At 51.2% G+C, this 24,703-nt stretch overlaps 2 protein-coding genes across 2 annotated transcripts; both read right to left on the reverse strand.

Annotated features, from left to right (window-relative positions):
• Positions 1-51: 51 nt before the first annotated feature.
• Positions 52-7,350, reverse strand: LOC119106085 (uncharacterized). Its single transcript, XM_037229682.1, has 4 exons — positions 7,256-7,350; positions 1,092-1,196; positions 96-404; positions 52-63 (listed from the first exon to the last, which is right to left on the reverse strand). The coding sequence occupies exons 1-4, from the start codon at positions 7,343-7,345 to the stop codon at positions 52-54; spliced, it is 516 nt and encodes a 171-aa protein (XP_037085577.1). The 5' UTR covers positions 7,346-7,350.
• Positions 7,351-8,407: 1,057 nt separating this feature from the next.
• On the reverse strand, positions 8,408-23,594 carry LOC119106228 (uncharacterized). Its single transcript, XM_037229834.1, has 4 exons — positions 23,453-23,594; positions 12,473-12,577; positions 11,529-11,794; positions 8,408-8,916 (listed from the first exon to the last, which is right to left on the reverse strand). The coding sequence occupies exons 1-4, from the start codon at positions 23,555-23,557 to the stop codon at positions 8,469-8,471; spliced, it is 924 nt and encodes a 307-aa protein (XP_037085729.1). The 5' UTR covers positions 23,558-23,594; the 3' UTR covers positions 8,408-8,468.
• Positions 23,595-24,703: the final 1,109 nt, after the last annotated feature.

The raw sequence follows: 24,703 nt of genomic DNA on the forward strand, positions 1-24,703 counted from the left end.
CTGTTCACATTACATGCAATGCAAAACATGCCTCGGCTGCAAGGAGCCAGATCAACCCAGATCCTAGAGTCACCACACGAACACAACCCATCGGCCAGAGCTGCCTCTCCTTTCTCCCAGGCAGATGAGCACACGCACCAGCGGGTCAGCACATCCTCGGCCGGCGAAGACGCCTCCTTGACGAACAACGTGTTGGCTTCGATGAGTCTGGAGCTGAACTCTCTCTGGTGACGGACGTAGTCCAGCACCGGCTCCAGGTAGCAGGGCCAGCAGTCGGCACGGAACGGCACCCGCCACAGGCGCTCGTGCAGCTCAGGCGCCAGCATGGCGGCAGCTAGGCGACGCATGCTGGCTACGTCCTCCGGCGCGAAGGCGTCGACCACGTGCAAGTCAGGCGCGGCCAACTGTCGTAGGTCGGCAGGAGGAAGCCGGGGTCAGGTCAAGTTGGAGGAGAGCGAGCGCATTAGGTCGCCTTCAGGTCATGAGTGGTGACCCGCTGAAGGAATGGGGTGTAAAGTTACGGGAGGGGAGGGCTTCCAGAATAGGCGGATATCCAACGAGCGCACGTTAATAGCGAGCGTCTAGGAGCCATTTAGTTCGCTCTTCAATCAACAGCTTTGCATAAGCAAGAGAGAAATTCAGCTCGTGGTTGTTCGGCATTGTGGATTCAGAGAAACGAGGCTATGTACCAAGCAATGGTGAAATTGTCGGTATGCAACATTTCAGGCTCTGCTAAAAATCACGAATGCATTGATACAAGTGAGTAGCACTTTTGGCCCCGTTATCCATAAGCAGAGTTTGAGAAGCACCGAATAGGTTGCTGTATCCAGTGGTGGCTCCCCAACGTCGTTAAGCCTGTATCTCCTGGTATTTGAAAGGCTGATTACTTAGCATAAGAGCTCTGAACTCATGAGTTTCATCTACAAAATTCTCTCTCGAAAGGCAGCAAGCACCGCGGAGACCTTGCGAACATTGCCAATGTTGCTTGGGTCTTACATGATTTCCTGCTCTAGGTCCTACTCTGCTGTCAAATTTCAACGGATTGTCTGTTCGCGTGAAGCTTATTTCAGCATGTTCTTTTATCCACTGACCGTAATTACAATAGACACTAGCGGCTTCGACGTGTCGGGGCTTGCGTAGATCCAATGCTTGCACGTGTTGACGCCGCGCTGAATCAGAAGCAGCAGACACCTCGACTGTAAGGAAAGCGGGGTCCATAGTTAAATGACAATGGTTTGCACGCCATCATCCAGAAGCTTTCGAAGCTGACGGCGATAAAGAGTAGTTGCAAAATCGATTGGCTAAGAGTGCTCGACACATCACACCACACCACACACACACCACACACACACACACCACACACACACACACACACACACACACACACACACCACACACACACACACACACACACACACACACACACACCACACACACACACACACACACACACACACACACACACACACACACACACACACACACACACACACACACACACACACACAGAGACGAAAGCTGAGGCGAGGTGGACTAGCATCTTTTCGGCTGATTAGTATCTATGTCTCAATGAATATCGCAGGTTGCTTTGCTGTGTTTAGAATTGAGAGAAAAGTCCTTCCACCTGGGCAAGTGATATGAGGTTAGCAACAACGAGCATAAATCTAAGTGCTCCTTTCACAGCGTCGACAGTCGTACAGCTAAAAAATTGTGGTGCAATGGTGTCTGGGAAGAAGATTTTTGATAAGTGTAACCGGGGGCTTCCATCCGGCTTATAACTTATTGCTTCTTAACGTTTATGATTGTGTTGTTTACCCCGTGTATCTCCTTCCCGTTTTGCAAAGAGCGTTTAGGGATTTTCTGTTCAACATGTTTGTCTGTTTAACTTTGAATCGGAAATACCTATTGGAAAATGAAAGCGAGTCTGCTAGTGTTAGAAGCGAAAGCATTTGGCATGCCCTTGAAAAGAAATATCGCATTTATGGCACCAGCCAGTAACCAGCCTTTCTCACGAAGCAGAACTGATGTAAAAACGGTTTGACTAAACATATGTAACCAAAGAACCGTGGCAATGGATCAATAAAATGCTGCACATTACTCGAATTCACACCAACTATACCTCGATACAAGTTACAAAGTACAGTTCGTCGTTTTCTTGCGCGAAATAAACCTGTATCTGTATATAAGTCTTGGAAAGATGACACAGAAGGATCCGCAGAACCGCAGCTCAGTTAAGATTTTCAGAGCTTGATTTCTCTGATTCGAACATTTTTTTCAACGCCTTAGGTTTTGAGTCTTCATTTTTGCTTAACACTGTTCAATTATGGTCACCGGGCACTGGGGGATAGATCTCTGACTGAATGAATGACGATATTCCCGGATAGTGAAACACGGCTGACCCAGGGTGCAGTCTTCGTGGCCGCCCGTCGATGGTTTTAGAGACAATGGAACTGAGTGAAGAGAAACGGGCAGCACCCTCGTAAAAGGCACACCGAAAAGCGCATCTCTGCTATGAAACAGAGGGCATAAAGTGTGCACTCATGTCAACATCGCATTTACTCTGAATATAAAACAACCGGAACACCCAGTGCGACTACCAAAGGTAGCGGTCCTGTGCACTGCATCGGTTTAGCGCGACGTAAGAAAAATTCTAGACGAAGCTCGGCACTTTTCGTCGATGGGAGGTTTCCAAATTTCCTGGGCATATCAAGCATTTGGTTGTCAAAGCACACTCCATGGACATCTTCCCCTCTTGCAACGATGTCATAAGGGCTACCCGAGAAATTGATGCACAGAGAGAACTCACTCTATCACTGTCGCGCGAGTGGAAGTACCTCTACATTTGCTCTTGAACACGTCGCTACGCGACTGGTGGAGCTGCAGGAGCTGGTCTGCCCGTCTGGCGACAACGGCTGCACCGGTCATAGTCACAAAAACAGAGCGGTCCGGCAGAGCCAGCCTGGGACAGACAGTCGTTTATCGTCTCATTGGTACTCCTGTGTCAGACCTGCGGTGCCAGTCTAGTGTTGTAGGACAGAACACAAGCCCCTACAGACTATTTCGACTACTGAAGGCAGAGCACTTCAGCGAGTCGGCCAAAAATCAGTCAGAACGGGTCTATCCTACTAGGATCGGTAGATCAGTGATCTGTATCCGGCACAGCTGTCCTACCCGGACCAACCGGACGTCGCGTCAGCTTTTGGCGGCACCAGACAATGACTGATGACAAGTTACGACCCGCCACCACCGAGGCAAGCTCCAAACAGTGCTGCACTATCTGGAACATCACACTAAGCAGGAATAAATGGTCTATAGGCGATGAACCAGAGGCATGCCCGGGAAACTTATATCATGCTTGGCCCGAGCTCGATGCAAGCATTGTGATGATTTTCGAATGCTGGTTCACCTACGTTACACGTCAGAGAACCACACGTCGCAAGAACGTGCGGCGGAAGCGAAGAAATGCGTAGCGGCTCAAACACACAAATACAAATTTTGAAGTTGTATGCAATGCAAAGCACTTTTAGGAGAACATCCACTCCTATGTGGACAGCCCAGCCAAGGAGATCAATGTAACGAAGGGGACACGGCTCGACAGGCGTTCCAGAGCGCGAGCACTCCCGGATTCACCACTGCGGTCCACGAGCTGCTGATCCACTAGCCACGTGTTATGCTGCCAGCCCATGTCCTCTGGTTACGATGTTTCAGCCCATGACCTCTGGTTACGATGTTTCGGCCCATAACCTCTGGTTACGACGTCCTTTCAACCATAATTGAGTCACACAACACTCAGAACAAGGGAAGTCTCCGCTTCCCTTGAAGCCGGTTGGGGACGCCAACTGGCCAGGAATCTCCCCTCTGCGGGAGCTCGGCGGCGATGGGGGGCGCCTGGCTGCCCACTGCGCTGTCCATCGGAGCAATGGCTCTCACTTGAGAGAGCGCAGGCGCGTCCCCGGACAGCAGAGCCGCTGATGGCGGCCACGGACCCAGCGGACTCCACATTTGTATGAGGCTTTAAACTGAGATAGCTTTCTTGAATCATTCGGTGCAGATCAGAGCTCTGCCCATCTTAAGACCTGGAGTTTCCAGCTTCTAGTCTTTCGCCTAATTTCTGAGCTATGCACTCGCGAAGACGCGCGACTTTTTCGGGAAGGCTATTTTAAGGATATCCAGGCATCCATGACGTCAGAAAAACATAATCAAAGTGTTGCCATTTCACTGGCCATGTGGCGGTTCACTGGCACAACAATTATTGTCTTTCATGTCTGGCGCCCGTGAGCACCATTTGCAGACATAATGACCGTCTATTTACACTTAATCGATGTGCAATCTATGCATCACTTTAACGCTGCTTGCAACTAGTTTCATAAACAGATAATGCCGTTGAATTGAGGCGTAGGGAGCAACTTTCTGGGGTTTTACCTCTAATCTGGCTGCAGGAAGTAAATAGCAACTATTTGCGTCAACGCCCGTAAAAGTATGATATTTACGGAGCATTTCAACTAGTCTGAATTAATCTATACTTCACCAGGTATCCATCAGATTACATAAGCGCAGCTGACTTGACCGTGGAGTAGACATTCACCCCGGAACTGAAATAGATTAAAAATAAGCTCTGGTCTGTCCTAAGATCATCATTGGTAATCATAAAGGAGCCAGCTCATGGCCGTGCAAGAGCGAAGGATTAGGCCATTTAGACCGAGGATCAGCCTGCAGTGAGACATTGCTGAGACATGAAGCGATGCCAACATCACACGGGCGGTTGAGTTTGCATATATGAGAAACTCAATGCAACTGTAGTTCGTACAGATTTCTGGGCATCGCAAACATAAGAACTGTGGTCGAAAAAGCTGGCAGACCGTTATAAAAATCAATCTCTCTCCCACATGACGCGCATTTCACTGGATCATTTTTTCACTACTGTGACATGAATACACATTTTGTGTTAACAAGACACACAACATAGAGTAGGCGTAAAGTCAGCTATTTTAAGAAGATTTTGTCGTTGTTGTGCATAGTTTCTAGATACGTAGCACAAGAAAGCTCAGGGTATGGATGTACGAAACACGAGTACATTTTGTTTTACTTCTTCGTATAGTGAAACAATACCAATAATTGTACACTTTCTGCATTCCAGCGAATTACAAAAGTGATCGTGATTATTCTTTGATGTAATTGTCACACAAATCACGAATGCATCATCGAGTTAATCCATAAATGACCAGATTTTTTAAGTCACCTTTAAGATATTCCTGGATTTTTAATCAGCATGTTAGCCTTTTGGGGCCAAAGCAATAGCAAGGTTGCCATGGGAACGACCGTTTGTATCGCTATTGAAATTGCTTCACTTCGGTATTTTACGATTAATTTCCAAGGAGCCATGCCAAGTTAATCACGCCGGCGTAAGAAATAGGAAGGTACGTCGAAATTACTTCGACTAGCAGGGAGTAAGTAGGAACTTCTCTTAATGAAACCGGATGTTGATTATCGGTCATATAAACTAAAGCCCTTTCGACCATCAATGATCATTTAAAGGCTATGGGATGAAGATGGACAACGGTGAGGCAAGTCTACACGCGCCTGGGGGCTAAACGCCGAGAGTTAACCCGCGCAAGGGACCGCTCTGCGGGGTATGCGTCGTGCACCCGGTCGGGGTTCCTCTCCAGGTTGCCTCTCGGCCCACCCGTTCTGGCTTCACTTCGCTTTCATTATCATCCTTATTTCTCTCCTTATGTCTTACAAAACACTTTTCCGCGAGATGGCGTGGCGTGCGGTGTATCTATCCTCCGCGGGCCACGTGCTGCGTTTTCCAACGCGCGAGTAGGTTCTCAATTTGCTGCCATGAGATCAGCAGCCTAACAGCCTGTAACATGACCGCGGTCGCATAAAGTTTCTATGACGTCATTACTGCCGAGACAACTTTGACATAAGCTCCAAATATACCTTTTCGTACTTTTGCGGGCGTGTAACTCAGAAACCAGATCGCTTGGGTCTTAAAAAGGACATGACCTTAAACTGCATCAAAAGGTCCTCAAAATAGCTATTTCAGTTCAAAACGTCCTACAAATGTGGAACATTCTCTTGGGCCGCACTGTACCATTTGACGTCACTCGTCGGCTGAGGCGGGCGAAATCGGCTCCGGTAGTCCGTATCCGGCAGTATCCGAATCATCATGTGAAGGGTTGCGAGGAAGTGGGACAGTGTCCCAACCCGTGGATCTCACGCACGCTGACTTCATTGACACTGGGCCTTATGACCAGTGTTCTGTATTAACTCTGCACCTTTCAATACGCATCCGATATAAGGCCAGGGCAATCAACACTGTAATGCCTCTATACAGCATAATGAGCCCCAAAATTCCCCCAAGCGGGACTTCCTTGACCAGTTAAGAATTAACTTCGTTTGCTTGTGAATTCTTTACTATTACGAACAATTGTTCTTGGTCGTCTAGGCTCAAAGGCGTCCAATTTGATGTGTTTTTGTTGTTAGAAACTGCATCCGCTCGGTCGGTTATGGATTCCTTCGGAGCCTTTAGGTTCCCTGGGACATGTTTCATGGGGGTATGGTCCCGTGCCTCAAGATTTGGCCAAATTTGGCGCGGCGGCCCCGCGCCGTTCGGAAACTATTCCGGAAAAATCTTCGGGGGGGGGGGTCAACGTGACTCCCACCCCAGCGCGTGTTAAGTCACAGCTCGGTCTCCGGCGTTGGCAGCGCTGTCCAGCCTGTAGAGGTCGTTGATGGTGTGGTTGCTTGAGCTTGGGCCGTGGCAATGGTTTTGGAAGCTGGGGACTGAAGCTCCCCACCCAAATCAGAGCCCAAAAGCGAGACGGCCCATTGGTCGTCTCCTTTACCACAGAATGGATTACTTACAACGCTGATGCGCATCCCTTTTCTTGACGTAGCACAGGCGCTGTAACGGAGACCTCGTTTGCGTAAATATTGCATGCGTTACCTTCTACAATCACCATCCAATTCACATCTTAGTCTCCAAATAGCGTGACGGTGTGCTAAGCCGGGGTTTAGTTTGAACTTTATATCAATACTCGAATCACTCGTCAAGCCTCGTTCACTGGTCGCGCCGCGGCTCTGTAAACAACACGTAGCCGTACCTTGGACTGTGATAACATCACAGAATATGATGTCGTTGAAAATGTTTAATACACATGGCCGTGCATCCTGTGAAGCAGTCTGAGTTCTTTCACGGCCCATTTAAACCTATGACGTAGGTGAAGCCTTGCGGCTCAGGACTACTCACCTTCGCTGTGATTGGGCCGTGTGCCTCCAGACGAGCCACAAGATGGTCTATATCCCCTTCGTTCACCAGCTGTACGTCCTGTTTGTTCATGGTCGGACCGAGCATGAGCCCTCACCGCCCCTAGGCGCGCCGATAAAGCCGACTGACAGCTGCCCGTTGGCGTCCCAGACCCATGGTGACAAGAGGCCCTGCTCCGATCCGATAGTGTCAACACCTGGTCTTAGAACTCTCCCTCTCAAGGCCGTTCTCGGCTGCAGGCGACGGCGGACCGTCCTGGCACGCTGCTTGCGCCAAGGTCGGGGTGTGCAACGACCACAGAGCATGTGTCCTCCATGGCCTACAGCGCACCTTACCGCGAGATGGCGTTGCGCGCGGCACATCTACCCACCTCGGGCCGCCTGCTGCGTTTTCCAATGAGCGAGTACGGTTTTTGTTTGTCACGTTTTGCCTTGGCGTACGCTCCGGAAGTGCGCGCCAAGACGACCTAGCACCTAGCGAACACGCTACGGGACGAGTTTGACCACATTATGCGAGGCACCGTTTTAACTCGGAAAACGCCATGTCGTTCGATTGCCAATTTATTTCGACGTTTGATAGTGCCGTCACAGCCATGTTTGAGAATGGTTGTAAACGCTGTGTACGCATAGAAGTATTCAGGGTTGTCGATTTCTCAATATTGTTGAGGGACAGAGTCTTTGGATGCAACCGTATAAGGAAAGTTGCGTTGAACTTCTCGGATATTACCCATTTTTGTTTCTGGCATGCAATGATATATATACATACATACACATGCACATGTTATATATATATATATATATATATATATATATATATATAGGTGTGTGAAGCATATATGCATAAAAGCAACGGCAAAGTCAAGGTAGCCTCAGCGCTGGCTAACGTGCGATCAGCCGCACCGAAACTTCGCGTCACCGGCTTCGGACAACATGCCACCTAAGCCGAGCGCGAGTGGCCTTCCGTCGTCTGGCCAAATCACACCCAGCCCTCGCTTCCATTCCCACTATTAAAACCCAGACCGTCAGCTGTTAATCATGTTAATATCCATATATATATATATATATATATATATATATATATATATATATATATATATGTAGACGCTTCAAAGCTTGTATTTATACATTTTGACCGGCAGTTATACGCGCTACGATGACGTTTTCGTCGGACCGCCCGGCTGCTGGACGCCATCATCTTACACTGTTTCTTGCGTCGCACCGACTTCTGCTGGATAGACTTGCGCCCAGAACACGTTGCAGACCGAACTGTAGCCTAGCGGTTTCATCATGTTCATCACGGACGGCACGGCGGTTGCGACCAGGCAGGGCAGGCGGCGCTGCAGGAAGAGCCGGGTGAGCTCGGCCATCGCCAGCCGCGCCAGGCCTCGCCGCCGGTGCGACTCCAGCGTGTGCAGGAAGCCCAGAAACGCGTTTCTGTTGAGCAGCACCCAGCAGACGAGCTCGCCGTCAGGTGATGACGCCACGTCATTGTCGGCGGCGACGAACACGCCGACGCTGAGGCCCACCGTCATGCCGTCGCGCATCACACCGTCGGCATCGGGGGTAACCGCGGTGTACGGCCAGAAACGCTTGACGGTGTCCAGGTGCATGCTGTCCAGCGGCCTCACGGAGACGCCCGGCGGGCTGTGAACGAAGGTCAGGCGGGCATACACAGTCAGCGGAAGCATCAGCTGTCGACCGCGCGTGACATCCCCCTGACGTTAGTACATACAGTGAGCAGGGTGGTTCAGTACCCGTGGGTGAAGATTACGGCAACATTTATATGCAAGCTATTTCAGTTATGTTGACCCGGCACCGTATGGGGATATTTCGTCAGCCTGCAACCTCCCGGGCGTAGACCTTCCCCAGATATCTCAGGAATAGCATCGACCGATTGGAAACATTCAAGTGGCAACCAGCCATTCCGGAGGAGCTTTACCCATGATCTGTAGACATAATGCGGCTGATGACATCGCAGGCAACGTAGGACCGCACAAATATTCGTACGATTTGCTACGGCCCTGTTGGTGTTTGGTCGTACTGTTGCTCCTTGTCGTATATCTTTTCACTCGACACCAATACAAAATACTCGACATTCTGGCGCTTCAGAATCTCGTCATGATATTAGCAATAGTGTAGGTGGTCTGCTCATTCCTCGTCTCTGATTCTTTGGGGGCATTAACACGCGCCTGGGTGAGGCCAGTTTGACCCGCGAACGCTTTTTTCCAAAATGACTTCCGTACGACGCGGTCAAGTGGCGCCAAAACTTGGCAAACTGGAGGCAATTTTATGACAGATGTTTTTGTTCACAAGATTGAAATGTGCCCTGTAAGGTCGGTGTCCCATTGCAGGTCAAAAGCAGGCTGCTTCTATCACCGAAGTAGCATTCTGCTGTACCGTTCAACTGCACGCGAGAACAAGTTATTGGACGAGACCATACATCTCTGGAATCGTTTGTGATACACTTAGGCAAGCAAATTTAGGATTGCGACACATCACCTTGGCCTTTGGTCAGCTTTGAAGATAAGACCGAGTCGAACCCAATCTCCTTTTTACGGGAGTGCTTGCGTTATGGGGAAGTTTTTAATGATCATTTTGATTTTATAACAGCGAACATAAGAGACTTTTCCCTGAACTTCTTACATGTCAGACTAGATCACTGGCCTAAAATGACGCAGAGCAACATGTTGTCTAGAGGAACATACCACCTATTATAATCACTGACACTCGTTGAAATTGAAAACAATACAGCAAACTCATAGGTTTTTAGCCACCACGACCCTCTAAATGTCGAGGAAGGCCAATAAATCGCAATAGCCGCTAACGGCATTTAAGTCACTCGACGCAACGACATATAAGTATGTAGTGGCTGCATGAGGAGCTCTGAGGACACCTTAAAGACAATTCAAAAATTCTTTTCACCCTACGGTCATGACCTAAGAAAATCAAATCTGGATACACATGAGTTCACATACAAGGCCACCCCACTCTGTACATTTGGTGCCTCTAGCTTTGGATCAAATTGAGCCCCTCCTTAGCAAAGATAATCTTACAGCCACCCGGACGCATGTTAACACGCGCCCGGGTGGCCTACTGGATTCCTTGCTCTCGGGTGGGGGTCAATTTTCCCCTCCCTCTGAGATCCCAGGAGCTAAGAGAGCCAAAGACACAAAATCCACAAGATGTGTTGGTCTGTAGGTGGTCTTACTTAGGTCAAAATCTGAGGTTTCTAGGTCATGGCCTTCGGGTCAAATGTGGTAAAAGAAGGTCAAATTCTAGGCTGGTGTCCAAGTCGTCCTAGAACCTAGATACCTGTTTTTTTCCTAAAGGCCACATGCTCATGTAAGGTTACTGACCTGGTTTGATATTTCGCAGGTCATGGTGAACAAAATCATAAAAGACCGAGTTGAATTTTCCATTCGAATAGGCGACAAACGTAACGCTAGGTAGTATGTTCCTAAAAACAAAATGTTTACCTGGATCATTTTATATCAGTTACCTTTTCTGACCTTTACGAGATCCTTTGAAGATGCATAATGCTGTTCCCATTATCAATAAATTCGAAGTGAGCACCAGAAACTGCGCCATTCAGCAAGTCTTAGAGTAACACAATAGGTTGGTTTTGACCTTAATCTGGCATCCATACCCGAGTCGACACCATTGGAATACGGACATTCGATTGTTGTGTTGCCTAAGGAAGTATCTCAGAAATGTATGGTTTCTTCAAACACCCTGCTGTTGCATCGGGCTGAACGATTCCACAAAATTGACTTCGCTGAATCCATGGCCTGATTTTGACTTACCGTAGGTCAGTGGGTTAACGAGGTAAGTCTACTTTTTTGTATCAAGCGATCTGTCATTCGACTGTCTACATCTATGCAAAATTTTGGCGCGGTTAAACTGCGACGCTTAGAAACCATTGCGAAAAGATCCTCAGGGATTCAAATTTGCCCCCACTCGGGTCCATGCTAACACGCTGTTCAGTCGTATACGCATTCACGGGTATGAACGTGCGCTTATAATCTTTCACTAACCAATCGTTCATATTTGGCAAATACCGACTTTCGGGCACTGCATTTCCGTAGCACCAATAGAAAAGCTGATATTTCACCTCCCACCTGTTCACATTACATGCAATGCAAAACATGCCTCGGCTGCAAGGAGCCAGATCAACCCAGATCCTAGAGTCACCACACGAACACAACCCATCGGCCAGAGCTGCCTCTCCTTTCTCCCAGGCAGATGAGCACACGCACCAGCGGGTCGGCACACACTCGGCCGGCGGGTACGCCTCCCTGACGAACAACGTGTTGGCTTCGATGAGTCTGGAGCTGAACTCTCTCTGGTGACGGACGTAGTCCAGCACAGGCTCCAGGTAGCAGGGCCAGCAGTCGGCACGGAACGGCACCCGCCACAGGCGCTCGTGCAGCTCAGGCGCCAGCATGGCGGCAGCCAGGCGACGCATGCTGGCTGCGTCCTCCGGCGTGAAGGCGTCGACCACGTGCAAGTCAGGCGCGGCCAACTGTCGTAGGTCGGCAGGAGGGAAGCCGGGGTCAGGTCAAGTTGGAGGAGAGCGAGCGCATTAGGTCGGCTCAGGTCAGGCGTGGTTCCCCGCTGAAGGAATGGGGTGTAAAGTTACGGGGAGGGAAGGCTTCCAGAATAAGCGGATATCCAACGCGCACGTTAATAGCGAGCGTCTAGAGCCATTTAGTTCGGTCTTCAATCAACAGCTTTGCATAAGCAAGAGAGAAATTCAGCTCGTGGTTGTTTGGCATTGTGGATTCAGAGAAACGAGGCTATGTACCAAGCAATGGTGAAATTGTCGGTATGCAACATTTCAGGCTCTGCTAAAAATCACGAATGCATTGATTCAAGTGAGTAGCACTTTTGGCCCGTTATCATAAGCAGAGTTTGGAGCACCGAATAGGTCAATGTATCCAGTGTTGGCTCCCCAACGTCGTTAAGCCTGTATCTCCTGGTATTTGAAAGGCTGATTACTTAGCATAAGAGCTCTGGACTCATGAGTTTCATCTACAAAATCTCTCTCGAAGGCAGCAAGCACCCGCGGAGACCTGGCGAACATTTCCAATGTTGCTTGGGTCTTACATGATTTCCTGCTCTAGGTCCTACCCTGCGGTCAAATTTCAACAGATTGTCTGTCGCGTGAAGCTTATTTCAGCATGTTCTTTTGTCCACTGACCGTAATTATAATAGACATTAGCGGCTTCGACGTGTCGGGGCTTGCGTAGATCCAATGCTTGCACGTGTTGACGCCGCGCTGAATCAGAAGCAGCAGACACCTCGACTGTAAGGAAAGCGGGGTCCATAGTTAGATCACAATGGCTTGCACGCCGTCATCCAGAAGCTTTCAAAGCTGACGGCGATAAAAGAGAGTTGCAAAATCGATTGGCTAAGAGTGCGAGACACTTCACACACACACACCGAGACGAAGGCTGAGGCGAGGTGGACTAGCATCTTTTCGGCCGACTGGTATCTACGTCTCAATGAATACAGCAGGCTGCTTTGCTGTGTTTAAAATCGAGAGAAAAGTCCTTTCTCCTGGGTAAGTGATATGAGGTTAGCAACAACGAGCATAAATCTAAGTGCTCTTGTCACAGCGTCGGCAGTCGTACAGCTAAAAAAATTGTGGTGCAATGGTGTCTGGGAAGAAGATTTTTGATAAGTGTAACCGGGGGCTTCCATCCGGCTTATAACTTACTGCTTCTTAACGTTAATGATTGTATTGTTTACCCCGTGTATCTCCTTCCCGTTTTGCAAAGAGCGTTTAGGGATTTTCCCTTCAACATGTTTGTCTGTTTAACATTGAATCGGAAATACCTAATGGAAAATGAAAGCGAGTCTGCTATTGTTAGAAGCGAAAGCATTTGGCATGCCCTTGAAAAGAAATATCGCATTTATGGTACCAGCCAGTAACCAGCCTTTCTCACGAAGCAGAACTGATGTAAAAACGGTTTGACTAAACATATGTAACCAAAGAACCGTGGCAATGGATCAATAAAATGCTGCACATTACTCGAATTCACACCAACTATACCTCGATGCAAGTTACAAAGTACAGTTCGTCGTTTCTTGCGCGAAATAAACCTGCATCTGTATATAAGTCTTGGAAAGATGACACAGAAGGATCCGCAGGACCGCAGCTCAGTTTAAGATTTTCAGAGCTTGATTTCTCTGATTCGAAACATTTTTTTCAACGCCTTAGGTTTTTGAGTCTTCATTTTTGCTTAACACTGTTCAATTATGGTCACCGGGCACTGGAGGATAGATTTCTGACTGACTGAATGGCGATATTCCCGGATAGTGAAACACGGCTGACCGAGGGTGCAGTCTTGTGGCCGCCCGTCGATGGTTTTTAGAGACAAAGGAACTGAGTGAAAGAAACGGGCAGCACCTCGTAAAAGGCACACCGAAAAAGCGCATCTCTGCTATGAAACAGCGGGCATAAAGTGTGCACTCATGTCACATCGCATTTACTCTGAATAAACAACCGGAACACCAGTGCGACTACCAAAGGTAGCGGTCCTGTGCACTGCATCGGTAGCGCGACGTAAGAAAAATTCTAGAGGAAGCTTGGCACTTTTCGTCGATGGGAGGTTTCCAAATTTCCTGGCATATCAAGCATTCGTTTGTCAAAGCACACTCCATGGACATCTTCCCCTCTTGCAACGATGTCATAAGGGCTACCCGAGAAATTCATGCACAGAGAGAACTCATTCTATCACTGTCGCGCGAGTGGAAGTACCTCTACATTTGCTTCTTGAACACGTCGCTACGCGACTGGTGGAGCTGCAGGAGCTGGTCTGCCCGTCTGGCGACAACGGCTGCACCGGTCATAGTCACAAAAAACAGAGCGGTCCGGCAGAGCCAGCCTGGGACAGACAGTCGTTTTTCGTCTCGCTGGTACTCCTGTGTCAGACCTGCGGTGCCAGTCTAGTGCTGCAGGACAGAACACAAGCCTCCTACAGACTATTCGACTACTGAAGGCAGAGCACTTCAGCGAGTCGGCCAAAAATCAGTCAGAACGGGTCTATCCTACTAGGATCGGTAGATCAGTGATCTGTAGCCGCACGCTGTGTACCCGGACCAACCGGACGTCGACGTCAGCTTTTGGCGGCACCAGACAATGACTGATGACAAATTTCGACCACCACCACCGAGGCAAGCTCCACACAGCGAGAGCTATCTCATGCTCGGTCCGAGCAGATGCACGCGTGGTGATGATTTTCGAGTGCGTGGTTCACCTGCGCTACAAGTCAGAGAATCACACGTCGCAGGAACGTGCCGGCGGAAGCGAAGGCACGCGCAGCGACTCAAAGACACGAATACAAATTTTGAAGTTGTATACAAAGCCAAAGCACTTTTAGGAGACCAATTCCACTCCTATGTGGACCATCCCAGCCAAGGAGATCATCTAACGAAGGAAATACGCCTCGACGGGCGTTCCAGAGCACGAGAACGCCCGGATCCACCACTGCAGTCAACGAGCTACTGATCCACTAGCTACGTGTGATCCTGCATCCAGTGACCTCTGGTTACGATGTCCGTTCAACCATAATTAAGTCACATACCAACCAGAACAAGGGAAAGCTCCGCTTTCCCTGAAGTTCTTTGGGGATGTCCCTCGGGAGCAATGACTCTCACTTCAGGGAGCGCAACGCGTTCTTGGATAGCGCAGCCGCTTATGGCGGCCGCGGACCCTGCGACTTTTCGGGAAGACTGTTTTAAGGGTATCCAGGCATCTATGACGTCAGAAAAACGCGAGTTAAGTATGCCATTGCGCTGGCTTCAGGGTGTTCAAGGTCAATAAACATAAACTTGTTGAGTCCGTCATATCTGGCGTTCGTGTGTACCATTCGCAGACAAAATGGCTGTAATTTTACGCTTAATCAATGTTGTGCAAGCTATGCATCATTCTAACACGGCTTGTAACCAGTTTCATCAATATAAAATGGAGTGCAATTGTGGTGTGGAAGTAACTTCCCAAGATTTTGCCTCTAATCCGGTTGCAAAAAGTAATTAGCAACTTTTTAAGTCAACACCCGTAAGATTATGATACATACGGAGCATCTGAACTAGTATAAGTTAATCCACACTTCACAAGGGAACGATCAGATTTCATCAACGCAGCCGATTTTACCGTGGAGTAGATATTCACTCCGAAACTTAATTGGATTAAAAAGATGCTCTGGTCCGTCGTAAAGTCATCGACGGGATCATAGAGGAGCCGGTGCATGGCCATGCGGGAGCGGAACATTAGGCCACTTAGACCGAGGATCAGCCTGCAGTGAGAAACTGCTGAGCTACGAAGCGATGCCACCATAGCACGGGTGGACGAGTATGCATATGTGAGAACCTCAATGCAACTGCAGTTCGTATAGGAGATTTGTGGGCGTCACAAACATGCGAACTGTGGTGAATAATGCTGGCAGGCCGTTATAAAAATCAACCTCTTTCCCACATGTCGCGAATTTCACTAGATCATCTTGTCTTGATATGACATGAACACACGCATGCTGACAAAATACACAACCTAGAGTAAGGGTAAAGCCAGCTTTTCCAGAGAGATTTTGTCAATGGTGTGCACATTTCCTTCAGACGTAACACAGGAAAGCTCAGTGTATGGATATACGAAGCACAAGCATCTTTTTACTTTTTCGAGTAGAGAAACAATATCAATAATTATAAGCTTTCTGCATTTCAGCAAATTACAAAAGTGATTGGAATTATTCTTTGAATTGATCGTCACTTAAATCATAAACTCATCACCGAGTTAAACCATAAATGACTATACTTTTTATGTCATCCTAAAGCTATTCCTGGATCTGTCGGAAGCATTTTAACCTTGCGGGTTCAAAGCAACAGCACAGTTGCCATGGAGACGGCCGTTTGTATCGCAAATGAAATTACTTCACCTTGGCATTTCACGATTAACTTCGAAGGAGTCATGCCAAGATTATGAAACCAGCGTTACAAGGAGGGGATTACGCCGAAGTCATTCCGGCCAACCGGAAGAAAGTAGCAACTTCACTTCATGAAACTGGATATTGATCATTGGTTATTCAAACTAAGACCCTTTCGATCAATAATGATAACTTCAAGGCTATGGAGTGAAGGTGGACAACGATTGACCGGGACTGCACGCGCCTGGGGGGCCAACCGCCGAGCGTCCACTCGGGCAAGGGACCCCTCTGCGGGGTATGCGTTGTGCACCCGGTTGGGGTTTTTCCCCAGTTTGCCTCTCGGCCCTAGGTCTCGGCCCACACACGGCTGGCGCATGAAGCCTGCCCCGGACAAACGGGGCGTCGCGAGGATGCAAGATAATGCAATAAAGAGGATAAGATGTTGAGACAAATGAACGCAATCTAACAAGAAGTGACGGTCGGATTTAAGAAAACGCTTCACATTTGAAAAACATGGGATATTGAAGCAAGCATGAGATACGATGGAATAAGCTCACTTATATTTACTGGTATGCTTTTAAGTTGAAAACACTGCTCTACACACGACACTTTCTCTATTTAGGAAATTGCCCCTCCATGCGTCATTGTTTGACCACGTCATCGTACCTTGCACATTAACTGAGAGTCAGTTGACGGCCATTACATTTTAAAATGGTTCTCACGAACTCCACACATGAACTACCCAATCATTATGTACTTCGTGGCTTTGATCCCCGCATGTATTAGAGAATGACAATATTCGAATGTCGCTATTATGACGGCACGAATACAAGGTTACCTTGAAATACTCTCCACGAAAAAGTCTCTCCGACTTTGTGGGCATGTAGCTCAGAAACTAGAGCAGCTTAGGTCTTAAAAGGGGGCAAGGGTATGGACTGTACGGGATGGTCTTCAAGATGGCTGTTTCAGTTCAAAACCCCACAGAAATGTAGAACATTCTCTATGAAACGGTTCGATTCTGACCCGAATCACTATTTGTGACACCTAAAACAAGAAATTATATATTTTTCCTCGCTGTTAACAAATAAGGCCTCTAATCCTTAAACTCATAGTACAGCGGCAAACGATTGCATGAATTCAAATACGCACCTAAAAGTCACGACAAAACACTGATAAAACACCTTTAAGTCACGGCAGTATCTCAAACTCACGACATCGCGAGGAAGGGGAAAAACACGAGCACAGAACGCTATTTAGCTCAGCGAACATTTCCATTCCGTGTTCTTATCTCTCAGGAGATTGAGCAGCTTGAAGTGTGTGCTCTTTTACAAACGTTCCATGACGCAATCAAGCATGATGTATTGAGCAGCATATTTACTAAATATTTACTAAGAGAGAAATTGCATTGTCTACAGTGGCCATTTATACTTAAAAGCATGCTTAAAGTAGTAAATGGGCTGACTTCATCAGGCATGGTGTTCGCTTTAATATCTTCACATTTGGGAGCTCTCTTTAGCTCAATCGATCACAAGTGTTACTTCCGTAACAACGGGTAACCATGTCCAACTTCTCACATTAGGTGGCAAAAGACGTAAATAGTGTTTGGGTCTTGCAGAACTTACGAAACCTTACTTGGGGAGCCAATTTGCGTCTGTTTTGTCTAGAAATCATGCTCCCAAACGTCAGATGTGAGCGCCTCGACGACTTTATGCTTCTTGGCCTTGAACGTGTCATAACCAATGGGGTGGTAGGAATTAAATGACGTTTTTGAGCCATCGTGCATGTCTCAATGCCCTTGAGATAGTCCCCACGAAAGTCTGCACATCTTCGCAGGAATGTTGGCTCAACAACTAGAGTGTGATGGGTCTAAATAACTACAGGGCTGTGAACCACACCGAATGATTTTCAAGGTGGATATTTCAGTTCAAAATCCAAGCAAATATGGAGCACTCCTTTTTGCTTTGATTGCGATTGCTGTTTAAGACAAACATATGGAACTTCCTGAATGAGCCGGCATAATCATTGTCGCAGTTCGATCACTTCGGGTGCTCAGTGACCGTCTCACGAGGCTGGGGCCCTGAGGAAGCGCACCTTGTGCTTCAAAGGTCTCTTTGATTCCTGTCAGTCACGTTGCCAAAGTTTTCTCAACGAAGAAGCACACTGGGTATGGAATATATTGCCTGACCGGTATGGAATGCTATTCAGCTTTGACTTTCGACGGCACTGACGGAACGCGTGAGAAATGTGGCTTCTGTGTCGACTAGTTTTCCGTTGCTCCTTCTCCTCATTCGCCTAGTAGCAGTCACGCTATGCCCTCTTCCGGCACTCGTCGTAGATCCCAACGCGTCGTGACTCTTTTCGGCAAGTTTTTGGTAGGATGGGGTTTTATAGTGACAGCGGTGCTGACAGTACCTCGGCCTCTCGCACTGCAAGTAAGTTCTTGGTCGGTAGTAGTTCTCATGTCTTTGCTGTTCCCGTAACGGACCTCAATTGAACCACTGAGACATTTGTGAACCTTCTTCGGAAACATGTCCACGCTGGAAGGGCTCATATTGAGTGGCAGTGACCTCCTATCGGAGTCAACTTTGACTCGCTTCACGGTCAAGCGATCAGGTACTGGTACAACACGCTGGGGCTGAATCTGTTCAGACATCCAAGTCTCAGAACATGTTCGGGGGTTACTTTAAGCCACAGCGCGGTCTCCGGCGTTGGCAGAGCTGTCCAGCCTGAAGGAGTCGCAGTTGGTGTGTTTGTTTGAGCTTGAAACCATGTAAATGGTTTTGAAAGCTAGGCTCCGGAGCTCACCACCCACCTCGGAGCCCAAATGTGGCACGTTCCTCTCGTCATCTCCTTCACCACAGAATGGGATAGTTAGTGTCGCCGATAAGTGGTACGACCCGCCGCGTCCAGTCCGCTGCCGCCCGTGCCGTTCGCTGGCGGCCTCTGCCGGCCGGCCGTCAGCCGCCGCTGCCGACCGCGGCGGCGCGTGCGCGGGCGGGGGGCCGGGGGAACCGAGAGCGCGAGCAAGGAGTTTGCGGCGACATTCGAGGTTCTGGTGTTTCGGTGCTGAGAATACACATTGTTCTGCGGTAAGAACAAGTGGCGACGAGAATGGGATCGCCAGAGCTGCTTAGTGCCTAGTGGTTGCCGCCGGCCAGTTTTTTTTTCGTCTCGCTGTGTAGTAAGCAACTTCGCCGGCCTCGCCGCCATATTGCCCGCCGCCCGCTCGCTGTGCGCCGCGTCGCAACATGTCGCTGCCGGTGCCCGCTCCGTATCAGCCTGGGGAGGACTTTGAGCGTTGGCTCTAGGGCTGTGAATACTACATGACTGCCAGCAATGTCACCACGGGCTCGAGGAAGGCTGCTACAGTCCTCACGCTCCTCGGTCTGGACGTGCAGGAGCTGGTGAGCACGCTGCCACATCCGGACGATGCTCCCGCCGGTGCTTTGGAGTACGACGTGCCACGGCCGAAGTTGATCAAGCACTACGCTATACATGTGAACGTGACCTTCGAACGGTGCCAGCTTCAAGGTTTGTCGCGAAACGACGGCGAATCTTTCGAGGGTTTTGTCGCTCGCCTCCGGCTACGCGCTGCGCGGTGTAGCTATGACCGCCCGCAGCGTGAGGACATTATTTTGCAGTGTGCTCTTTCCTGGTGCCGCGATCAAGACTTGCAAATGAAGTTTTTCCGCGCACCGCAGCTAACCCTGGCAGCTGCTGTCCAGCTGGCCGCCGAAGAGGAGGCGACCCGCGCGCTGGTGAGCGAGTTGAACGCGCTGACGCCGCCCAGTCAGCTTGTGGTTAGGCCTTCCCCGGACCCGCACCCCGGTCAGTTGTACGCCGTGTCGGACGTTTGCTGGCGTTGCCACAGTCGCCGACACGCTCTTGACGTGTGCCCGTTTCGGAGCGCTCGCCGTTTTGCACGCTCGCGCCGCGGCCATACTCGTGCCGGATGTCCGAGCGGCCGCGGACGAGACCGCGAGTCGCCAGCCGCCGTTGTCACGTCAGCCCGCCTGGGGCTGGCTGGCATCCGGGGGTTCCGTTGCGTCCATCGCACGCTCGCCGGCCGGTGCGGGGCTGGCGGCTAGGAGCGCGCGCAACTCCCGGCGTCAGGAGTGGGGTGCGCACAGCCCTCGGCGGCTGGAGGGGAGTTCGGCGCGCGCCCAAGATGCGCAGTGCAGTGCACCAATGCAGTGTCTGGTGAGGCTCACTGCACCAAAATTGATTTGGCGGAGGCTTATCTACAATTGGAGCTGTACGAATCGTGCCGCGAGTACCTGACCATCAACACGCACAAGGGCCTGTTTCAACCAACAAGGCTCTGTTAGGCGTCAAGAGTGCCGTTTATATTTTCCAGCGGCAAAAGGAGACGCTTTTATCCGGCGTTCCGCGCACAGCCGTCTATCTCGACGACATATGTGACACAGGCTCGTCACCTTCAGAGCACCTGCGCAACGTCCGTCAAGTGCTGGAACGGCTCGCTCGAGCTGGCCTGAAAGTCAACAAAGACAGGTGCATCTGGCTGGCGGACCGGGTGGACTACCTTGGCTACAGCGTCTCGGCAGCCGGAGTGCAACCGACGCCCGAGAAAAGCCGAGCAATCCTCGATGCATCAGACCCGACCGCTCTGCGCCAGCTCCGGTGGTATCTGGGGGTGCTACAATACTACAGTCGGTTCATGCCGGACCTCGCTACGGTCGCGGCGCCCCTGTATGCCCTACAGAAGAAGGACGCCGTCTGGTCCTGGGAGGCGCCGCAGAAGAAGGCGTTTACCGAGACCAAGCGTCTTCTCGCTTCCGCCCCGGTGCTCGCACACTACGACCCGACTCGGCCGCTCGTGCTGACGACCGACGCGAGCCCGTACGGTGTGGCGGCCGTACTCAGCCATCCCGAGGCTAACAAGGACCGGCCGTTCGTATATGCAAGCCGCAGTCTCTGCGACGCCGAGAAGAACTAGTCAACTAGACAGGGAGGCATGTGGGGTGATGTTTGGCGTGTCGAAGTTTCACCAGTACCTGTACGGCCGCACATTCGTCATCAAGACCGATCATCAACCCCTCCTGGCTCTGCTGGGTGGTGACAAGGCGCTGCCACTGACCGTCTCGCCCCGTATTCTCCGCTACCGTCTCAGGCTGGCAGGATACCAGTACAAGTTGGTGCACGTGGCAGGGCGCAGCTTGAGTAATGCTGACGGTCTCAGCCACCTCCCGCTCCCTGGTGCGCCTCGGGATGTGTCTTCTCCTGCAGATGTCGTCACTCTGATGGACGACCTTGCTGAAGCCGTGGACGTCAATCAGGTCCGGACGGGCGCGCGTCAGGATCCGACGCTTTCCGCGGCGTATCGGCACACCAGTGAAGGCTGGTCCACAGCGTCGCCGGACCCTGCGCTCCAGTCTTACGTCCGTCGCCGTGCGGAACTCAGCCTGCAGGACGGGTGCCTCCTCTGGGGCTCCCGCGTCGTTATCCCGCCGTCACTCCGACATAACGTTCTTCGTCTTCTGCATGATGGACACCCCGGCATCTCGGGCATGAAGCGCCTCGCTCGATGCTCGGTGTGGTGGCCAGGCATTGACGCCGACATCGAGTCACGCGTGCGGGCCTGCGATCCGTGTCAGGCCCACAGGGGGAACGCTCCTGAGAACATGCCGCAGCCGTGGACGTTCCCGGACAAGCCGCGGAGTCGCGTTCATATCGACTACGCCGGCCCGGTGGAGGGCAAGTATTTGTTTATCGCTGTCAACGCGTACTCCAAGTGGCCCTGAAGTTCACGTGACCTAGCTCCACCTCCTCAGCGGTCACCATCGAGACCCTGCGCCTGATCTTCGGCCAGCATGGTCTGCCGTCCGTCCTGGTCAGCGACAACGCCGCCGCGTTCACTTGCGCGGAATTCAAGGCCTTCTTGTCAATTAACGGCATTCTCCACCTGCTGAGACCGCCGCGGCACCCCGCTTCGAACGGCCAGGCCGAGGTGACGGTCAAAATGGTGAAGGCAGCACTGAAGCGACGTCACGGGGGCTCCCTGCAAACCCGTCTGGCTCGCTTCCTCCTGTCATATCGCGCCACACCACACTCAACCACCGGACGCCCGCCGGCCGAGTTGCTCAACAACCGCCACTTTCGGACCCGCCTCGATCTGCTTCGCCCAGATCTGTCGGCCACCGTGCAACGCCGTCAGGAGGCCTGGCGTGATCGCCGGATAATGCGATCCTCGCCGCGGACTCTCCGGGTAGGTGACTGGGCGTATGCCTCCCAGATCTCCCCGGGTCCGTCGGCTGCGACCGGGGTCCATGCGGAAGTGGAAGCCGTCGAGGGACAGCGGTGTCGCGTCCGTCTCCCTGATGGGCGGTCGTTCGTACGACACCGTGACCACGTCCGCCCGCGTGTGGCGTGCTCAGTGCCTGAGGTTCCCCAACCTCTGCCTCCTACCCCGGCCCCTGCGCCACGCGTGCCGGTTCATGTGACCGTGCCTGGGGTTTCGGAGTCTGTCCCGCCGCTCCGCTCCGCGCTCGTCCCGTGCGCGGTTCCTTCCCCGCCGCGTCCCGCCCCTGCCTCTCACCGCGGTGTTTCCCCACGCCGCCTCCGGTCTGGTACAGTGATCGGTGTACTGTCGGGGTGATCGGTGTTCGTTGTGCCAGATCCGACCCGCGTTTTTATTTAAGTGTGGGAGTTGGTACGACCCGCCGTGTCGCGGCCGCTGCCGCCCGTGCCGTCGCTGGCGGCCTCTGTCGGTCGGCCGTCAGCCGCCGCTGCCGACGGCGGCGGCGCATGCGCGGGCAGGGGGCCGGGGGCCGGGGAACCGAGAGCGCGAGCAAGGGGCCTGCGGCGACATCTGAGATTCTGGTGCTTCGATGCTGAGAATACACATTGTTCTGCGGTCAGAACAATAAGCATCCATTTTCTTTACGTAACGCGAGCGTTAAAGTAGAGAACGCATTAACATTGTCTGCATTTCTTTCCACAGCAGTCACCCAACTTACATGTCGGTCTCCAAGTGTCATGACGGTGTGTTAGGCCGGAGTTTAGTTTGGACTTTTTATCACTACTTAAGTCACTCGTCAGGCCTCGCTGGACTGGTCGCACCGCTGCTCTGTAGAAGCATGTAGCCGCACCCTGGACTGTGGTAACGTATCGCGGAATACCATGTCAAAGACAATGTTTAACACACGTGGACGTGCAGTCTCTTGAAGCCGTTTGAGCTCTCTCACGACCCATTTTAAGCCCATCACGTCGGCGAAGCGATTCGGCTCAGGACTTCTTACCTTCGCTGTGATTGGGCCGTATGCCCCCAAACGAGCTACAAGATGGTCGATATCTCCTTCGTTCACCAGCTGCACGTCCTGTTCGTTCATCGTCGAACCGAGCATCAGCCCTCACTGCTCCCGGCGCGTCGACAGAGGCGACTGCCAGCTCCTTGTGGGCGTCCCAGACGCACAGTGACAAAACGCGCGGCCCCGGCCTGGTTGCGCAAACATCTCGCCCTTGAACTTTTTAAAGGTCACTCTCGGCAGCAGGCGACTGCGGACCATCCCGGGGCGTCGACGTTGTCAAGGTCGGGGTGTGTGACGACCGCAGAACATCGCATTGCCTGAACGTTCTGGCTTCACCTCACTTTCATCACCGTCCTTATTTCTCTCCTTATGGCTTACAAAACACTCCTCCGTGAGATGGCGTGGCGTGCGGTGTATCAATCCGCCACGGGCCACGTGCTGCGTTTTCCAGCGCGCGAGTAAGGTCCTTAATTTTGCGCCATGAGCGGGAAGTAATGGAGAAAGTCCTACGCGATACGTAGGCAGTTGTCTAGTCGTGGGCTGAAAGATCCCACTCTCGACAGGAAATAGGGCGTCGGGTGTTGGTCGATCTCGTCGCGACTCGCAGATGAGGTGGGACGCATTTTTTCACGTCGCGGGCCGCTAGTGAGAAAAGCAGGAGCAAGTGTGGTACCGTTGATGGATTCGCGATTCGCAAAGCGTGAGACTCGCTGTTTAGCTGCCTTGTTGCGACTGCCAGACGGGGAAAGTCGGGTCTGCTAAGGAAAGTGGGGTCTGCTAAGATAACCATGAGTAACTGACCCTGAGCAGCGACAGTGGATTCGGTCAATGAGAGTACTGCTGTTGGAATCGTTGCAGTGTTTCCAGAAGGCGAGTTTCGCACATATGATCCCATAAGGGATTCCGGCGTGCCGATGATGATGTTGGTGACTGGGGATAAGCCGATGAGGGATTCCGGGATTATTCTGTGACGAGAGAGGGCAATGCCGCAGCGAGCCTTGCACCTGGTGGCTGCTATTTACTGGGGATAAATTCCGAGGTATGAGTGATGTATGGCTGTAAGGTGCCCTCATAATTGAGGGGATCTGATCGTTGCACATCCCGTCCAGCTGGTTGGTGGGCTGCAGTAGATGCTCGATGTGGTGCGGTTCACTGGACAGTTTCGCGCGTGCAGTGGTGCCCGTTCCCTTTCTCGTGTCGGCGTCGCACAGCTGCCTGTGGTGCTGGCGGCAGCGAACGAAC

Source organism: Pollicipes pollicipes, unplaced genomic scaffold (genome assembly GCF_011947565.3).
Source record: "Pollicipes pollicipes isolate AB1234 unplaced genomic scaffold, Ppol_2.1 Scaffold_6138;HRSCAF=7277_pilon_pilon_pilon, whole genome shotgun sequence".
NCBI lineage: Eukaryota > Metazoa > Arthropoda > Thecostraca > Pollicipedomorpha > Pollicipedidae > Pollicipes > Pollicipes pollicipes.

Coding starts and splice junctions, on each gene's coding strand:
- LOC119106085 (XM_037229682.1), bottom strand. CDS start 7,345: ATGAACAAACAGGACGTACAGCTGGTGAACGAAGGGGATATAGACCAT. Junction 1,197..7,255: donor ACGGCCCAATCACAGCGAAG/GTGAGTAGTCCT, acceptor CTTTCCTTACAG/TCGAGGTGTCTGCTGCTTCT. Junction 405..1,091: donor TAGTGTCTATTGTAATTACG/GTCAGTGGATAA, acceptor GACCTACGACAG/TTGGCCGCGCCTGACTTGCA.
- LOC119106228 (XM_037229834.1), bottom strand. CDS start 23,557: ATGCTCGGTTCGACGATGAACGAACAGGACGTGCAGCTGGTGAACGAA. Junction 12,578..23,452: donor ACGGCCCAATCACAGCGAAG/GTAAGAAGTCCT, acceptor CTTTCCTTACAG/TCGAGGTGTCTGCTGCTTCT. Junction 8,917..11,528: donor GAGTGTGTGCCGACCCGCTG/GTGCGTGTGCTC, acceptor CTTCGTTCACAG/CCCGCCGGGCGTCTCCGTGA.